Here is a 16,811-nt window from a genome sequence, read left to right as displayed (position 1 = left end):
ATGTATTTTTATTCGATACTCATCCAGAAATGCAGACAAACAGAACATTTTAGTCCACAGCAGCTGTTATAGAGCTGGAAAAAGTGTTCTGAATGAATGAGTACACCATGGTTATTTCTTCATTATTAAAATAATATATGGTGACTTATATATAACCCAACTCCGCATAGTTAGCTGGAGGAGGTAAGTAGATCTCAGTGGGATTATTGTTGTTGTGATCTTGGGCTGGGGGAGGAGTGTGTAGACACACGAGTACGTGTCTACAGTACCAAATGTTGTGACATTTGCAAAGAGAATCAGTCAGACAATCCACAAAACTGCAAGCATATTACATTAACACCCAACCCAAAGCTGTTCCAGTTCACATGTGGGACCAAGTGTGCTAAAAGCTGTTGCTTCTTACTCACATTGTGCTTGGTGAGACTGGAAATGTTGCTTGCTATTGCCTGTAGCCAGTCCAAGCAGTCTTCAGCTGTCTGAAACTGTATGACTCCGCTGCAAACTCCATCCACAGCAATGACCTGGAAAGCATTTTTCCTGAAAAATAACAAAAGATGATTTTTACGCCTGACATAGTATTTGAATCCCTATACATGCTTTTACAAAGCCATTTGTGCTTATTTCATAAGTGTAATGGAATTTTTTTCCAAATGCCTTGATTATAATGTGTACTTTCTATAGTTTTATGTCATTTTGGTTTCAAAAACAAAAATCCTTACTGGTAAGTTAAGGGGATTCTATGCAATTTCTAACCGAGAACACTCAATGTCCACCCTGATAGATTCAACCCAACATCTAGAAAAATGCAGGGTCTGAAGACGATCCATGGGGTTCCCCATCAACAGTCGCTTATTAAACTGCCTTTGGTACGTCTCGATTTCTAGGTTACTTTTTGTCACATTCAGTGAAAACTCAGAATGAGTGACAGGCGGCCTGCCCTCCAAACCACAACAATCAGCTGACCACTACAAGAGTAAGGTTCATGCTTGTGTGCTTATAAATAGAAAGGGGGGCAGAAGCTCTGGAGAGTACATGGTGGGACGTATTTTCCCAGGCAGCACTGGTAGGAGAGGGAAGGAAGCTAGCTTCTCAAGTTTTTCAAAAGTTTTTTTTATTTCAAATATCAACAGATGTGACTTCATACAGAAATCCCTTAGCATGCCTTTAAAACAAGGTATCTAAAAAAGCAATTTAGAGTAGGACAGAGCCACCTGGTTTGAAATAATGCACTACTACAGACTCTGCAAGCTCATGTGACTGCAGGCATAACTGGTTGCAACGCATCTCTTCCCAAATATCTACACATCAACCTGAACTGTTTAGTTACTCAACAATTGCATTTCAGTACCTTTCATGGTTTGGACCTTGGTTTTCTATCGGTTAAACTCACAGATCTGAGAATTAAACACTAACAGTATTTGATCTACTGGTACGATTCTCATTGTGGATGTGACAGATCGCATTTTCAAAACCTCGACTAGTCACCAACACCTTCCATGCCTTGTCAAGGGGTAACCCATGAAAAAAAAACATTCTTTTCCAGGTTTTTAGCAGCTAAAGACAGGTAGTGTTAAGTTTTTAAATATGAGGATGCTCATTAAAAATAAGCATAAGCCCGAAAGGAGTTGGGCCTTGGATAACCTTGCAGTTTGACCGAGCGTTCACCTCCATTCAGGGAAACAACCATCTGTGTTGAGATTGAATGTTCCTTGCTTGAGAACACAACACCGGTGCCCTCAGAGATTATATGTTGGTCTTTTAAATAATTACTCTCAGGATCAGTGTCTTTTTTTGTTGTTTTGCAAATGTAGGAAATTGAAGAACAGAATAATGTATTTGTATATCCTCCACAAAGTTTGACTACTCATTGGGTCGGTTTGACGTCCTTGTTCAAAACAACACCACGCGCTGTAAGCTGTATCTGCAGCAGAGCTCCCTGACCAGACAACTGCTGCACCGCCCTAATCTAGCGCCTCTTGTGGTTAAGTGAATATTGCACCTACGTCATGTATGGTTAGGAGACGTAAAAGTGACATGTACAAGTATGCATCATAAACCGCAAGTATATTGTAGGACATAGACTTCAGCGAGTGCAAACGCTAAAATAACACACAAAACTGTCTAAGAAACAAAATATTTTATTTTATTCAGTGGAAATGTACTAATGTATAAACAAGCTATTAGGTTTAAAGAGAAGTTTATATTTCTTTCCTTAATGGTTTATTATCTGTGCCTATTTTAGAACAGGCTGTATTGACAATATTAGAACCAAAAATACCTCTCAAGAAATTGTTGTCTGGAGGGTATGTTTATCTTCATTTTCCTTCAGCATAAACTGCAAGTTTTGCTTTTAATATGCCTCATAAATCTCAAAACTTGTGCAATATACTTATGCAAATTCCAGTTAATGAGCTAAAACAGACTAAAGCACAAGTGAGATCCATTAAAGTCCATTTAATATGATTACTGTCTCTATCATCTGCTATGTAGTGCTGTAAAAATGGGAATACAGACAGTGGCAGCTTAATAACTTATTTTGTCACTAATCTACAACTGGGTTCATCACTTCTATGGTATATAGACAAAGCTTCTGCAAATAAAACGATGTGGTTCCACATAATCAGAGCTCAAACGGGAAATCAAATACAGGTGACTGATGGCGGGCCATTTCATTCTTTAGTGCATCTTTTGTATTCATAAAGACTCTTTGGTGAGACAAAAAGCTCATTAAAAAAATAATGTTTATGAGCATTAATTGTCTACAGATTGACAAACTGTTATAAATAATGACAAATAGGTAACAATACAATACCTCACAATGCAGTAAGGCATCTTGCATAAAGCTGGAATGATTGTTTTGAGATTTTTTCCAGCTTTTATAATTGGCTTAATGAGCTGTAGAAGTCCACAGCAAATGCACAATACACCAGAACATAGTTTAATCTGCCTCTAATTGTCTGCATACCAGAGATTTACATTAAATTATACAACTCCAAATTGAACATTTTGGGACGATCGGAAATTTCCTATATGAGTTTCAGGTTTTTGTAGACAGCATGAACCCAAGACTTTACATATGTTTTTTCTTGTCAGCTTCATTTGTTAATATGCATTCATAGTTACTTTTTTTGTCCTGCAACACACAACTACACAGTTTCTATAGCGATATATAATCATTGCATCTTACTCTGAACGACTTGCTTCTGCTTACTCTTGGATCCAAAGTCCAGATTTATGTGTGTAAATGATATGATGATTAGACCTGGCGATGATGGATGTAACATAGTGCTACTCTCTGATCTTTTAGATGCCACTTAATAAGTCATTAGTTAATAGTGCAAGGGATAACTGTGTAAAGACTTTGTCAAGTTGAACAATAGGAAGCTATATTTAGAAATTCTCCTTAAATCTTTAGTGTGGAAAAAAAAGAGAAGACTAATTAGCCTTGTTAGTTAGCACATTGACAATGTCTGTGGGTTAAGAAGCATCTGGACTGAACCATAACACACTGCAAACGTGTACGACGGTTGGATAAAGCAGTATCCCAGATGGGTGATTTGTGCTCCAGGTTAAAAATGAAAGGGACCATCCAGACTGTCACCGGCAACAAGACCGCCAGCCAGGCTCTGTGATGATATGAGGTCGTATCCGTGCCCTTGGCAACAGTTATTTACATTTCTGTGATGGCAGCATTAATGCAGACACATAAACTGAGATTTTAGAGAAACATATGCTGCCTTCAAGACCACATCTTTTCCATGGCTGTCTAGGGATTTTTTAACAAATCAATACAAAAAAAACTCACGTACTTCACGCATTGCAAAGACACGGCTGAGAAACAAGTGGCAACAGCCTGCATTTATGACCGGTCCCTGATAGAGAATGTGTCTGGAATTATTAAAGAAAAAATGCTGCACACTAAGATGTGTTTGCAGGACAAATTGGACAAAATAACACCTGAACACTTCCCTGCTCTATATCCTTAATGTCAGGACACCGTTTAAGTGCTCTGAGAAGGGATGGCAACATTACAAAGTGATAAAAGCTTCACAGACCCGACTTATTCATCGGACTGTGTGACAGGACTGAAATGCAAAAATGGATGCATATTGACAAATGAGATTAAGTTGATGCACCTGCCATACTGCCTGCTAAGAAAAAAAGGGTCAAAGTAAATGTATAAATCACTACTTATTTTACCAGTATACAGTCTGCCCATTGATGGAGCAGAGAAGTGTACTACATCTCAAAATCCCCATGCAAAATATCTGAGCTTTGTCATAAATTAAAACTCTTGCAGGGACAAATGTGCACAGCAAGGGAGCCAGCTCACCTGCAGACGTCAGAGCCGGGGATGTACTGCGACAGGCGCGAGTGCAGCAGAGGAATAAGGCGCAGGTCCACCCATCTCTTCTCCCAGCGAAGCCCGGGTGACGTGGGCCAGGACGAGCAGGACAGCGTGTCCTGTAGCAGCGTGAAAGATAACTTTGAGACACCCTGTTTTTGATCTCACGCATTTCAAACGGTTCACACGGCAACAGCCTGAGCCGTGCTGCCTCTGCAGTTGCTTGTGTTACAGATGTATAAGAGGGCCGAGTGAGCACATGCAGCAGATTAGAGCTGATTCACCCTCCCCAAATGATAAGGACAGAGCATTGCAGTTAACAGTGAGCAGCGACAGTTGCATGGAAACAACTCACTGGCACTGAGGATGCTGATGCGTGGTTACAGAGGGACAGTTATAAAATCAGCCAGTCACAAAGAGGAATATTCAAGAAGTACCGTGTTGTTAGGATGGTAGTTCAAATGCAGACCGCTATCACACAGAGGAGAGGAGGTCCCACTGCTCTGGTCACTGGGGATGCCTACCAGTACAGTACAGGAACACACACAAAAACATTTAACTCCGAGCATCTGCTTCACCAACAAAAGCGTATTACTTTGTTCTGCTCCACTGTTAGTTCCTGCTTCGCGCCAGTTTGTATTCAGTTGACTGACTGGAGCGTCCAGTCAGTCAACCTGGCCTACATTCGCATATGAAAGGATTTAACAAACGCTTTCATGTCTGATGATGAGCTGAAGCTCTCCCGTGAGAGAAAAATCAAATGCACAACAATGAACGATGTCAGTTCTTTCAGTTTAGCCTTTAGCACCTTTTGTGAAGCTTGAGCTGGAGTTCCTCTGCTTTTTTTCTTTCCTTAACAAAGCATCATCTTTATGTTTTGCTCAAAATGACAACCAGGTTAAGAAAAAAAAAAATGTGGCACCTACAGTACATGTATTATTTTTTTTTTTACCATTCACAAAGTGGCCTGGGTTGATTGTTTCCAAGACAACCAGTTCTAGATAGAGAATAACAGCAGCTAAAAATACCTTTAGTTAATTCTTTTCTACTTCAATAGCAGTGGTTCAGTTAGACCTACAAGTGGAGTGTGTGACAGGTCTCTTACATGTGCAGTCCTCACATAGGGGCAGTTTCAGAAATGCTGGTGTCTTCTTCAAGAACGACACGGTGAGAGTCACTTCTTCACCAGCGTTTCTCAAAACCTGCACCTGGAAGGTAAAGACAGAGGAGTATTTATACAGAAGGAGGTGTAAACTTTAAGCATTTCTCTGCTAATTGCTCCCTGGGATGAAACATGCTGTGCCCGTGTCTGGCTAAGAAAGGGAATACAAGATAAGAGATAGGGCTTTTTTGCTTTTTGCTCTCAGAAATTTCTAAAAGTTGTGTTTAGAAAGAGATGAAGGAGGTAAAACTGTATGTACAAGTCAAATGCATGACAATAATCAAGTGAGACCAGATAAACTGTTGAGTTGTTGCAGTGTGAGAAACTATGAGATATGCGTTGAGAGCTTACCACTTCCTCATGTCGATAGCTTCTAACGTTTATTCCATTTATCTAAAAAACAACAGTAACATAGTTGCACTGAAAAACATTTCTGGCATCATAACACTGCAGCTCTATCCTCAAAATGATTAATGAAGCAAGCATCATAACTGCTGTGGCATCTGCCCTGAAAAATGTAAATAAGAGAATCACATGCACAGTTGCCATGTGGGAGATGTGTTATTTCTTCTTTTTGGCTGAAATATATTAAACAAATGAAAGAGTTTTGCCTATAGGGACGCCTAATTATTCCTCACAGTTTTAAGGACATGTGGCACATGAATTATTAAAGATACAGGATGTGTTATTATGCAGGATGAGATGAGTGAACATTAATGTGGCGTTTTACCTGGAGGATGCCGTCTCCTATAAAAAGCAGCCCAGAGAGTTCAGCTGGAAACAAACAAATCCACACAAACATTTCAGGGGGCGCAAATTAGATCGGCGTAACATCAGGAAATGAACACTACCAAAAACAAATGTTCTACCTTTCTGTTCTTTTGATATCTTTGATATCACAACAGGGATTTTATGCTCTGCTCCGCCCTAAAGAGTGAAAATAAAAGGAACTGATGTACAGAGGTATCGCAATGGTTTCATGATGAGAGCATGTCCCTCAGCTGCCGCTGTTGCTGCAGTTCGACAAGGAAATGATCAATAAAACTTGTTCACACTCATATTAAAGAAGTTATGATGGGCAGCCTTTAATCATCTAAATTACCTTGATGCTCAAGCCAAACCCTCCAATCGTCTGCCTCCTGATCGTTACAGTCCTCTCCTGGAGTTAGAGAGAAGAGGTGTGATCAGACTGGTCTCGGGCCTGTGTGGGGAGGTTTTAAAGTACTTTAAAGTACTCTTATTTTTTCAAGTTGTGCAAAATGTCGGTGCACTGCATGGAGTCATATCATGATGATCTTATAATTTTCTGTTAGACTGATGATGAGGACAACTGTATAATTAAGACAAACTAATTACTGAAGCTTGTCTTAGACTCATAAAGATTATAATTTCACTGCTTTCATCATCTCTTTGATCAGTTCAAATGTGATTTTGACAAATATTTGTCATACCGTATTACAAAATCCAGAGTGCACAGATGAATATGAGCAGTATTTTTTAGCTTTTCCATCATCAACTAAAACTCAGAGGCTGCTTTTCATGCAGCAGTCATAATAAAAAGGACATTAAATATTATTATTACAGATAAAATTTGTGGCTCAGGTCCTTTGACAGATTACTTTATATGGATTTTGAGGTCAGTATTATTCATACGTATAAAAGTCGTCCCAAAAGTTATAGATTTCTGCATCCACTGTCAAATATTCTTGTAATTTTTCTGTTGTTGTATTTTGTATTTTTAGTATGTTGGCCTTACGACTGCTCTGTGAACTCAGTGTAACTGTAAAGAATAAAGAATTGGATACTGGAAATGACTTATATGGTATGTTTTAGACTGACAAATTCACACGATACGCCTGCATTCATACACTTGTGTTTGTGTTTTTAAAAATGGGAAATTATGTCCGCGTCTTCAGCACAGCGGTAGCTATACAGAAGCCTTTATCAGAGGTTTTCAATATTTGGGTGGGCCTCTGCGGGGGGCACAGTTTAAAGGGAAGCTCATTAAATGATGGCAAGGAATTATTAAATTGCTTATCAGAAGAGGGAAAGGAAACCTAAATGTTTCTGGGGGAATCTGACTGGTGTTCCGAACATATTAATGTGATCCAGATATGTCAAACAGCAATTTGTGTTTATCTTGGCTTATTTGCTTAAAATGTGGGATTGAAAAACATAATCATGATCCTACAGGCTGTAATTCTGCTAAAATAAGTGAAAAGTCAGTGAAACTGTGATGCTATTTTTTTAAATCAAACTTTATCTGAGGAAAGGCTTTATTGTCTCAGATTTTAAAAGCCCCTCGGTTTTATCAGTTCTTTAGTTGCAACCAGCAGAATTGATCAAATCCTGAAAAAAAAGATGGACATTTGTTGTTTTTTATTTCCTTCTCGGCAAATGTCAAATAAAAAGTTAAGGATGCAAAATGAAATCATGCAAGAAAAAAATGGGCTAATGGAAAATGTGAGAGCCCTTGGCAGAGATGAAATCTACCAATCAATTATTAGGAAAACGTATTCCTGGCAAGAGTTTAAGAGCTAAAACAAACAAGGAAATAATATAAACATGACACAAATTCTCGTACCAAGATTAATTTGAAATATTATATTATGGCATAAATGGGAAGTGATACAATTTCAAAGTACATCGTTGTACTGGAATAAAAGTTGCTGTCATTTTGTTTTTTTTTGTGTTGATACCTGCAAACTGATCTATGGTCAAAACATCACATTTACAGTTCTGTTAAACAATTTCTAGTTTATACTTTACACAATTACTAATATCAAACATAATGCCTGGAGCTAGAACCAGTCTCGAAGCTCTTAACTGCTTCCCAATTTTCATCATAAATATACATGTGCAGCAAAAGGTGCACCGTAATGCCGTTGACGTGCATCACTTTTAAAACGTATCAAACTGCAGCCGTATAGACGGCTGCCCCCCCCCAGGCACAGCCAGGAACAGGAGGAAGCCCAGACACATCCTGCTGGAGCAAATTAAACATGAACTCCCCGAAATGAATTACCTTATTTCATTGTAAAAATTAACTTGTCCAGCCTGGAAAGCTCCTCACTTGACATGCTAAAGTTGGCTTTGCACAACCACCCCCCACCCAACCCCCCACCCCCACCCATTTGCCCTTTTGGCTGATGGGTAACGAGGATGCAAACTTCCATTTGTCTTTGAAGATTTTTATCCACTAAAATGTTATTGAATGCATAATGCCATTTCGGGAAAGGTCATAGACTCAGCCGAGTCCTTTTCATGGAGAAACATGCATTTGTTAAAGTGGAGGGAAAGCTGTTGGAAGACATGACAAGTCAGACCTAAACGTTATACCCAAAACACCATCATCCCGCCGTTGAATCATTATTTAAAGACTACATTTGACTATTGAAAACTCCATTAACTGACGTAGCTGAGCCATGAACACAGACTTTGTGTACTTCTTTACTTAACATTGCAGTATCAATATGCAGTAGCAATATGTTAGTGATTTGGGTGAGGTGTGGCGTGTAAGTAATTAGGACCTCGACTAAGTTACTTACGCTTGAATAAAAAGGTTCTCCTGAAACACAGATGACATCTTGTTCTTGAATGGTCAGAATATCTTTGGCCAAGTGTAGTCGAATATTAAACGGCTCCTCATTACCTTCTTGCATCAAATAAATCCCAGTCTTTGTCTGCGAACAGTCAGAGAGATAAAATCATTCATCATCCGTCTGTGACTGAATTAACTGGCTATGAAATGAAATGTCATTGAGAATACTCGCGCAGGATGAACACTGAAATTAGTTTTGGTGTCTGTTATTTTCTTTTGAACTACTTTAATTGTTGACGCTAATGTCACAGCAAATAACCATATTTAGAGGTCTGAGTAATAAACACATATGATTAGAAAACACAGGAAAGCAATTCATTACCGGCCTCAGAGAAGGAGCCACCTTTTGTGAGCCCTAATATTGTGTGCTCCCTGTGTGCTTTATATACATCCTCACAAAGGAGCTCCGATTATATCATCTCATTTCGTCTACGAGCAAGGCTGATGAAAATGATGACAACTCAAGATGCTGTGAAATGAAATAGCTAAAATAAAAATCACTCTTGGTTTGAATTCTTCCTGCTTTGTAAGAAGCAAGCGGGAGGACTGTGCGTGTTTCTAATGATCCCTTTAAAACATGCAAATCTGCATAAATTTGCATTCTGCATATCCTTCCTCCTTCCAAGCTAATTGTGATGCTGGCCCTGTCCTTGACTTAAAAAGGTCTGAATAAAAGCAGCACCTTCACCTGATGAAACTGCTAATATAAGACAGCATCCTTGTCACCCGGGATATGCCAGTTGTCAGCTAACGAGACAGTCTGCTCCGTCGATGCTTTTCACAGAAAAAAGCATCTCTGACGCTGCACGACAAACTTGGATCAAAGTCAGTTCATGGTGCACATTATCGTTCAGCCGTAATGAGGAATGTAAGGAGCTGAGCCTCCACCTGCAGCCGCAGCAGAACGAATGAAATGAGGGATGCATTAATTCGCATTATTTGAAGTAATGTCTGTGCAAGAGTCATTAGCTGAGCAAAATGAGTGCAGTAGTGTCTGTATATTAGCCAGGTCAGGCTGAGTCTCAGGTGACTGAGCACCATTTGACCGGCTGTAGCTCTTATGTTGTACATAATTAGCCTTATCTCCCGTCCTATTTCATGTTGTACTGTTACTCCCCCCAGCAGTACTCTCTGTAACATCATCTTTAATCTGATAGTGTGCACATGACTTTTTAGTCTCTACATAAGAAACGCAACAACTTCTTATTCTAGCCCTCATACGATCGAGGGTTAAGTCAATATATTCCATGGGCTAGGCAGTACATGGATAAACATGGCTAAACGTGCAGCTGTGGAGCGTTCTGGTGGGGTGAAAAGGCTGAAGAAATGCTTCATGTGGCATCCTAAAGCTACAAGAGCAAAAAAGAAGGTCTGTATTTAAAATCTTGTGTCTGGCACTGTTTCCAAACTTCACATTAGGACTGAACACATTTTCCAAACTGCAATACCTCAACATAACCATCCAGAAAATCAGGCATGACAAGTGTAAACGTTCCCATATCAAGTCTGTTCTCTGAATGAGGCCGCAGGCATGAGAAGGAAAAGAAGCTTGATGGAGGCAACAGTGTTTTAAAGAGGTGTAGTACTGTATGTTTTGGTTGTACGTTCTTGCCAGGTCACGTTGTTGGTGAGAAATGAAGCAATTAACAGGTGGCCAGTTGAATCATTGAGGACACATTGAGTTCTGGTAACTCAGAAAGCATTTGGAGATGCCCTAGACTAATGAACGCCATGATCTTAAGCAGTTTGAGTAGAAGGTGTCCTGGGCCGCAGTGAAGAATCGCCTGCGTAAGTGGCTTCCTCTGCATGAGCGATGAGGTGCCCACTAGGGATGGGCGGTATGGACTAAAAAAATGATCACGATCATTTCTGGCATTTATCCCGATAACGATAAAAATGACGATAAAAAAAATACCAATTCAACTCCACCTTTGTAACTATAAATCTATCACCACATTCAGTCTTTGGAGCCCCCAAAACACTGCTCTAAAAGAATACTAAACTACACGTATTAAATTTAATTCATAAAAACCAATTAAATGAGTCCACCTGTACTGCAAAACTGTAATGACTCAGATCCGCCATGTTTGTTACACAAACACGTCATCAATGGGAATTTATCCTTTTTCTTTCTTTCTTTCTTTCTTTCTTTCTTTCTTTCTTTCTTTCTTTCTTTCTTTCTTTCTTTCTTTCTTTCTTTCTTTCTTTCTTTCTTTCTTTCTTTCTTTCTTTCTTTCTTTCTTCCTTCCTTCCTTCCTTCCTTCCTTCCTTCCTTCCTTCCTTCACGTACGTTGTGCGTGGATTTAATGCAGAACCATAAATCTGACTTTACACAAAAACGTCATCAACGGGAATGTATCGTTTTTACCGCGAGATGACAAATTCTTACCGTGGGGAATTTTTTTGACGGTATATCGTGAACGGTAAAATATCGCCCATTCCTAGTGCCCACCAGGAAAAAAGTGTATCTCCACTCACTCCGCATACATCAGACTGATTCACAGAAACCTCTTGAGCCTTTTTTGAGTTCCTCTTTGCAGCGAGCGTGAGCATAACCCAGTATCAAAGCAGAGGTCCGTGTTTTAGATCCCAGGGGTCACGTCTTATTCTGATCCGTGGATTTTTAAAACCAAGACAAGCACATTACAGGTCCTCAAAACTGGTATTTTAATGTAATTGAGTGGAACAAATGGCATTGGAGAGAGCGAGGAATGCCTTGTTGCACATTAAAAAGACAGATGGCCAGCGGATGTACAATATTACAGGCAGTGATTTTTTTTCTCTCTTTAGAATAAGCTGAAGACTCTCCTGTGTTTCAGGCAATTCTTTAAATTTCTGCTCAGAGATTTGCCCATAATGAAAACTGCAGGCTATAAAAGCTTCATTTTGTGAGTCTTTAGTCAGCAGAGGTGCGCTCACACAGGGGTCGCCAAGATAATATATCAATCATTCCATGCATTTGGCTTCTGTTCCTTCTATCACGGCACACTATAACACACTGTATTAAGATGTCTGTCTTGATACAGTTATTAACATGACTTAGGAAGATCTTAAAAGTGTCAGATTAATGTCTGAGTCTATAATATTGTGTAAAAGATGTTTATGAAGGCAACTATGTTTTTTGTGAAACCATTAGTAGAGCTATTTGTTGCCTGCAGGTAGCTGGGGATTCTTGTGTGTGATACGAATTTATCAGCGTGGAGGGCTGAAAGTGAGATCTGATCATAAGTGGTCACCCGAGGCCCATGTGGAGATGCATTCTAATAGGAGGTACGAACTAACGTACGCCGAGCTGTCCGCCGGTGATTGGATCACCCGAGATGCATGTTAATGCCAGAGGAGTGTCAAACGCTTCAGCTCCATCATCACCATCTTCTCTTCTGGCTCAGGATGTCAGACAAGCTGACCTGATGAAGGAGAAACTAAAAGGCTAATTATCAGCAATGAGTGTGTGTTTGTGTGTGTACGGGCTACGTGATGCTTAATATTGTTTTCCAGTGCACGCAAATGCCTGGGCATTTCCTATAATCAACATCAGTTTTTAACATTGATTAAATCCTACTAACCTCTTCATTTGAAGTCTTGAAATCCATGTGCTACTATGCAGTGAGGGATTCTGCAATACAGGAAAACGTGATTAGGTTAAGACTGTTGAGGAAAACGCTTAATGACATGACCGAGTCACTGCAGCAAAACCACACGGCAGAGTTAAACCAGTGTTGTTAGCAGGATGCCTATACTCGTTACAGGCCTGCATTTCTCATACGGGAATCAAACAATGGAGGGAAATAGATTTTTCTTTGAAATATGTCTCTTCCAAACTTAACTGAGAAAAAAAAAATCCCCACTGAGCAATTTCAGGTGAAAACTGGAGGCCATTAAGCGTAAATGAATAATTCATTTCCAAAGGTGAAAGCCAAGGTATCCTAATGAATCTTTCAATAGTGAATCCAGTCTCCCAGAAATTAACTGTGTTACCGTGTCTGATGGCTTGTCAGAGAGATAAGAAAGCTGAGCCCCAGCGGAGTGTGCCGCGATACGAGCACCAGCACCACAGAGCTTCTGTGCTTTAAAACTTCGGGGCAACTAATAAAGACCACGTACTTTTAAATAATCTCTCTTCTCAGAGCATTCTGATACACAAGAAGCTTCATCTGCATGAACAATCAAATTTAATCAGACATCTTTGCCTCATGATTCGACAAAATGAGTACTAAAGAGAAATGGCTCATACTTGAATTGTGAAAACCTTTGCTGCAGAGGGAGATGGAGAGACTTACCTCAGCAGAAAGGCCCCCGGGTCTTTGAGTGTTGAGATTTAGCCATCGAGCAGCAAGTTGATTCCTGATCTGAGCTGAAGCAGTGGGACTCTCCGGATCATGGCTGTCAGATTTAGGTGGCGGGAGACTAGCGCTGTCACTTCTCCTGGCTGTAGGTGTATCAGCATATTTCTCAGTGGAGGTGAGGCTGGAGGTGAGGTATAGTAGCCGCGCTGCAGTGGCAGGAAACTGGGGCTACGGTATCGTCATGATACTACACACGCTCGAGAGCTGAAACCAACAAAATACAAAATATGAGTCTGATTATAGTCAATTACATGCTTCTGTCTGTGACTGAGAGATGTAATCTACAGACAAGACAAGTTTGCAGTGTAACGGCTGCATGTACGCAGGATATTGAACCAGAGGCAGTTCACAGATTTATTTTCCAAATAAGCACCTGTTCGAAGAGAAAGAGACTCAAACACAAACTCAAATCTGAAGATCTCACTTTACAGTTTCTAATGAAGGATCCTCTCAACCACCCAACTCATAAAAATCCAAGACATCATGTGCGAGATTGTGAAAATGTAATCAACTCTTATTCTTCTGTTTCCCTGCAGTTTTGAATGCCAGTCATGGATGACTTTTTTCGTCATGTTTATTAAGCTCCGATCGCACACCCTTGAGAAATGCTGCTCGTTAGGAGGAATTGTTGGCTCAATGCCACTTTTTTTTCTTAACTTAGAGCGTTGCTGCTATGATCATTGGTGTATAGTATTATAAAGCACCCACAGTGTTTAATACATTTCTGCCATGTCATGCATAAATCATCAACTCCAGATCATACACTATAAAGTAGCCTCGGTTAGACTTGTGTTTGTGAAGCCCTGGAAAGGAGGACGGGTAATGAGATTCAGAGTTAGAAGAGGGAAATTTCTGCAAAGATAGCAACCCGACTTATACATAAATATCATTTTAGGTTCAAATTATCTTCAGATATCAATATCCTTGATATGAAGAAAATAAATGTTATCTTCTTCTGCAGAACTTCATGTCCTGGGGCACTTTTTTTAATAATAAATGTTCTATTTGTTATTCAGTCCTTGAGGTAAATAATTTGCATTTGGTTTATCTTCTGTGTGAGCAGCTTTGTGTGTATTCTCTTATGTTTGATTTGTCTGCTGGTTTACTTAATGTGATTAATTGAATAGTTTTTTTTTATCTGCCCCAGGGCACAATATCAATTACGATGTCAGTAATGTTCATCAATTTAATCTGTAAGGATCTAAAACACTGACATTCACCCAGTAGCTGGAGTTGTAGCTTATCAGCGACTATCTGCTGACCTGACAGGATGGTCTCCATTGTGGAGGATTTCAGGTCTCTCCGGCAAAAGAACTGAGACTTCCTAACCAAATACATTTGAACCAGCGAACCTGAACACAGTTTCTAAACCCCCTACACATATTCGAAGAAGATTTTTATCACTGTGGATCACTATCTTAATAATATGGACAATCTCCAGTTTAACTTAAGCTTTCAGACAAAAAGCCTTAAATTGTCAGTGATAAGACGAGGGATTGATCTGTGACTTCAAGGAGTATTTTTCCTTTTTACTCTCTCACCATTTACATCAAATTTGAACAATAATTTCCAGATATTAGATAAAGGACATCAAAAAAATTGAGTTTGATGTATAACCCTGTGTTTTAAACCCGATTTTTCTCCAATGAAGTCACCAAAATTTCAAATCGACCACATTTTTCGAAGCCTGAGCGATTATGACATGACACCCATCTCCACACAAAAGACAAAAACAGTCCTTGCCTGTACAAAAAACAGTTTAAATAGAAGGATTTCAAGGTATGATAAAAAAATCTAGTTATTTAATATTTATTAATTTATAAAAAATGTGTCAAAGGGATTTGAGTATTGCATTGGTAAAATATCTTGTAAAAATACAAATGTTTGAGTGCAAGGGTGGATGGATGTGTGGGTGTGCAAGAGTGTGAGTTATCAGATTTTTTCCCAACAGGAAATCGATGAGTCGGGTCTAAATATTTAATGTGTTAGACTGCATTCGCATTAGGTAGTTGTCGCTAATGAACTGGCAACAGAGTGTATACAGTGTTTAATACTGATTTAGTGAGTCCCATCTACAGTCGGTGCCTTATAGTATTCCTTTAAGTCGCCACCGGTTTTCGTGACAATTTATTAACTTTCAGGTGGGAAGGGTGCCACAAAAGCTCGAAGTCCTTTAAGGTTAGACGTGGAATTACCACCATACTTTCATTTGCTATGAAATGAGTGGCAAGAATGTAAATAGAGGTAAGCAGTTAATTATGCCATTTTTCAATATATGTCAAAATACTGGCGTTCTGTTGATTTGTTTTACGGGTATTATTGAATTAGAAAAAGTGAGTCACAGCTTTTGTCTCTACCTGCCCAGCTCTGTGTAATGGCTCTAAAAGCATCCCTGACATCATTTGCTCCAAAAGGAAAAGAAAAAAAAAGACTCTCTGCTTGTGGGCAGCAGAAAAATGGGGCTGCAGGTCTGATATGAGCACTTTGTCTTGTACCGTGTCCTTATGGATACCCTGTCAGCTCTTCCGCTTTCTTCCTGTGAGAATATAAAGATTAAAAAGTCTGAAGCTTTTGTGCCATTTGACTTGAGTCAGCGTTACTCCTTTTACAGTCATGCCATAAGATGTTCTCAGTCCTACCAATTTGCCAAGCAGTCTGTTTGAAATAACGCTTTTGCATTTGACGCAAAAAGACACAAAGTAGAGCACGATCTCCTGGATGATACAGAGATTGAAACATGACATCTCCATCTCTCAGACCTGAGGACAGCTGTGGCCCCTACAGGATGATAAATGGCTGCTGGTGCTTGCAGATGGAGCAGCTGTCTGCATTGTGCTCCAGCAAATGCACTTTCACCACTCAAATACTCATATGGGTTTTACTAACTGCGCTATACAGAGTGTTCATGTGGTTTTGTGAACAGGAACATATGGTACCTGAGATTTTTTAATTTGGAGAGTGATGATTGCAGACATTATGTTACTCAAACATTATCACATCCCAAATCTACGCTTCAGATGACAATATTTCACATGACCTGCCAGGTAAAGCTGGAGAATCAAACTTCTACCATGCATATCCAGCCTCCTCTAATTTTTGTATATGTACACCAGCTTTTATCTCCTAAATAAATAAATCTTCCTACAGATACATTTTCAAATTGCTGTTCTCTTTTGATTGACTTTAATCAGTGATTAAACTCACTGAAACCAAGTCTGCTCTTTGAGGCTGATCTCCAAGCAACAGCCATCACCTCTCAGAAACAACTATTAATAGTCTATTACTCAAGACATAAGTTAAAATCGTGACTTGAGAGGCAGATAAAACCTTTGCAGGCTGCATTTTGTTACTGGGAAC

At 39.5% G+C, this 16,811-nt stretch overlaps 1 protein-coding gene across 1 annotated transcript in view; it reads right to left on the bottom strand.

Moving 5' to 3' along the window:
• Positions 1-16,811, bottom strand: part of sntg1 (syntrophin, gamma 1) — a 47,663-nt gene that overhangs the window by 23,394 nt on the left and 7,458 nt on the right. Inside the window, exons 2-12 of the mRNA XM_061732474.1 lie at positions 13,389-13,658; positions 12,675-12,724; positions 9,056-9,190; positions 6,610-6,666; positions 6,377-6,434; positions 6,238-6,281; positions 5,859-5,900; positions 5,451-5,553; positions 4,783-4,865; positions 4,334-4,464; positions 408-537 (exon numbers count right to left, since the gene is read on the bottom strand). Coding sequence (XP_061588458.1) covers positions 408-537; positions 4,334-4,464; positions 4,783-4,865; positions 5,451-5,553; positions 5,859-5,900; positions 6,238-6,281; positions 6,377-6,434; positions 6,610-6,666; positions 9,056-9,190; positions 12,675-12,701 — 810 coding nt within the window. The 5' untranslated portion in view covers positions 12,702-12,724; positions 13,389-13,658. The remainder of the gene's footprint in view (positions 1-407; positions 538-4,333; positions 4,465-4,782; positions 4,866-5,450; positions 5,554-5,858; positions 5,901-6,237; positions 6,282-6,376; positions 6,435-6,609; positions 6,667-9,055; positions 9,191-12,674; positions 12,725-13,388; positions 13,659-16,811) is intronic.

The sequence above is a fragment of the Cololabis saira genome, chromosome 10 (assembly GCF_033807715.1).
Source record: "Cololabis saira isolate AMF1-May2022 chromosome 10, fColSai1.1, whole genome shotgun sequence".
NCBI lineage: Eukaryota > Metazoa > Chordata > Actinopteri > Beloniformes > Belonidae > Cololabis > Cololabis saira.
This window is presented reverse-complemented; position numbering and strand designations above follow the sequence as displayed.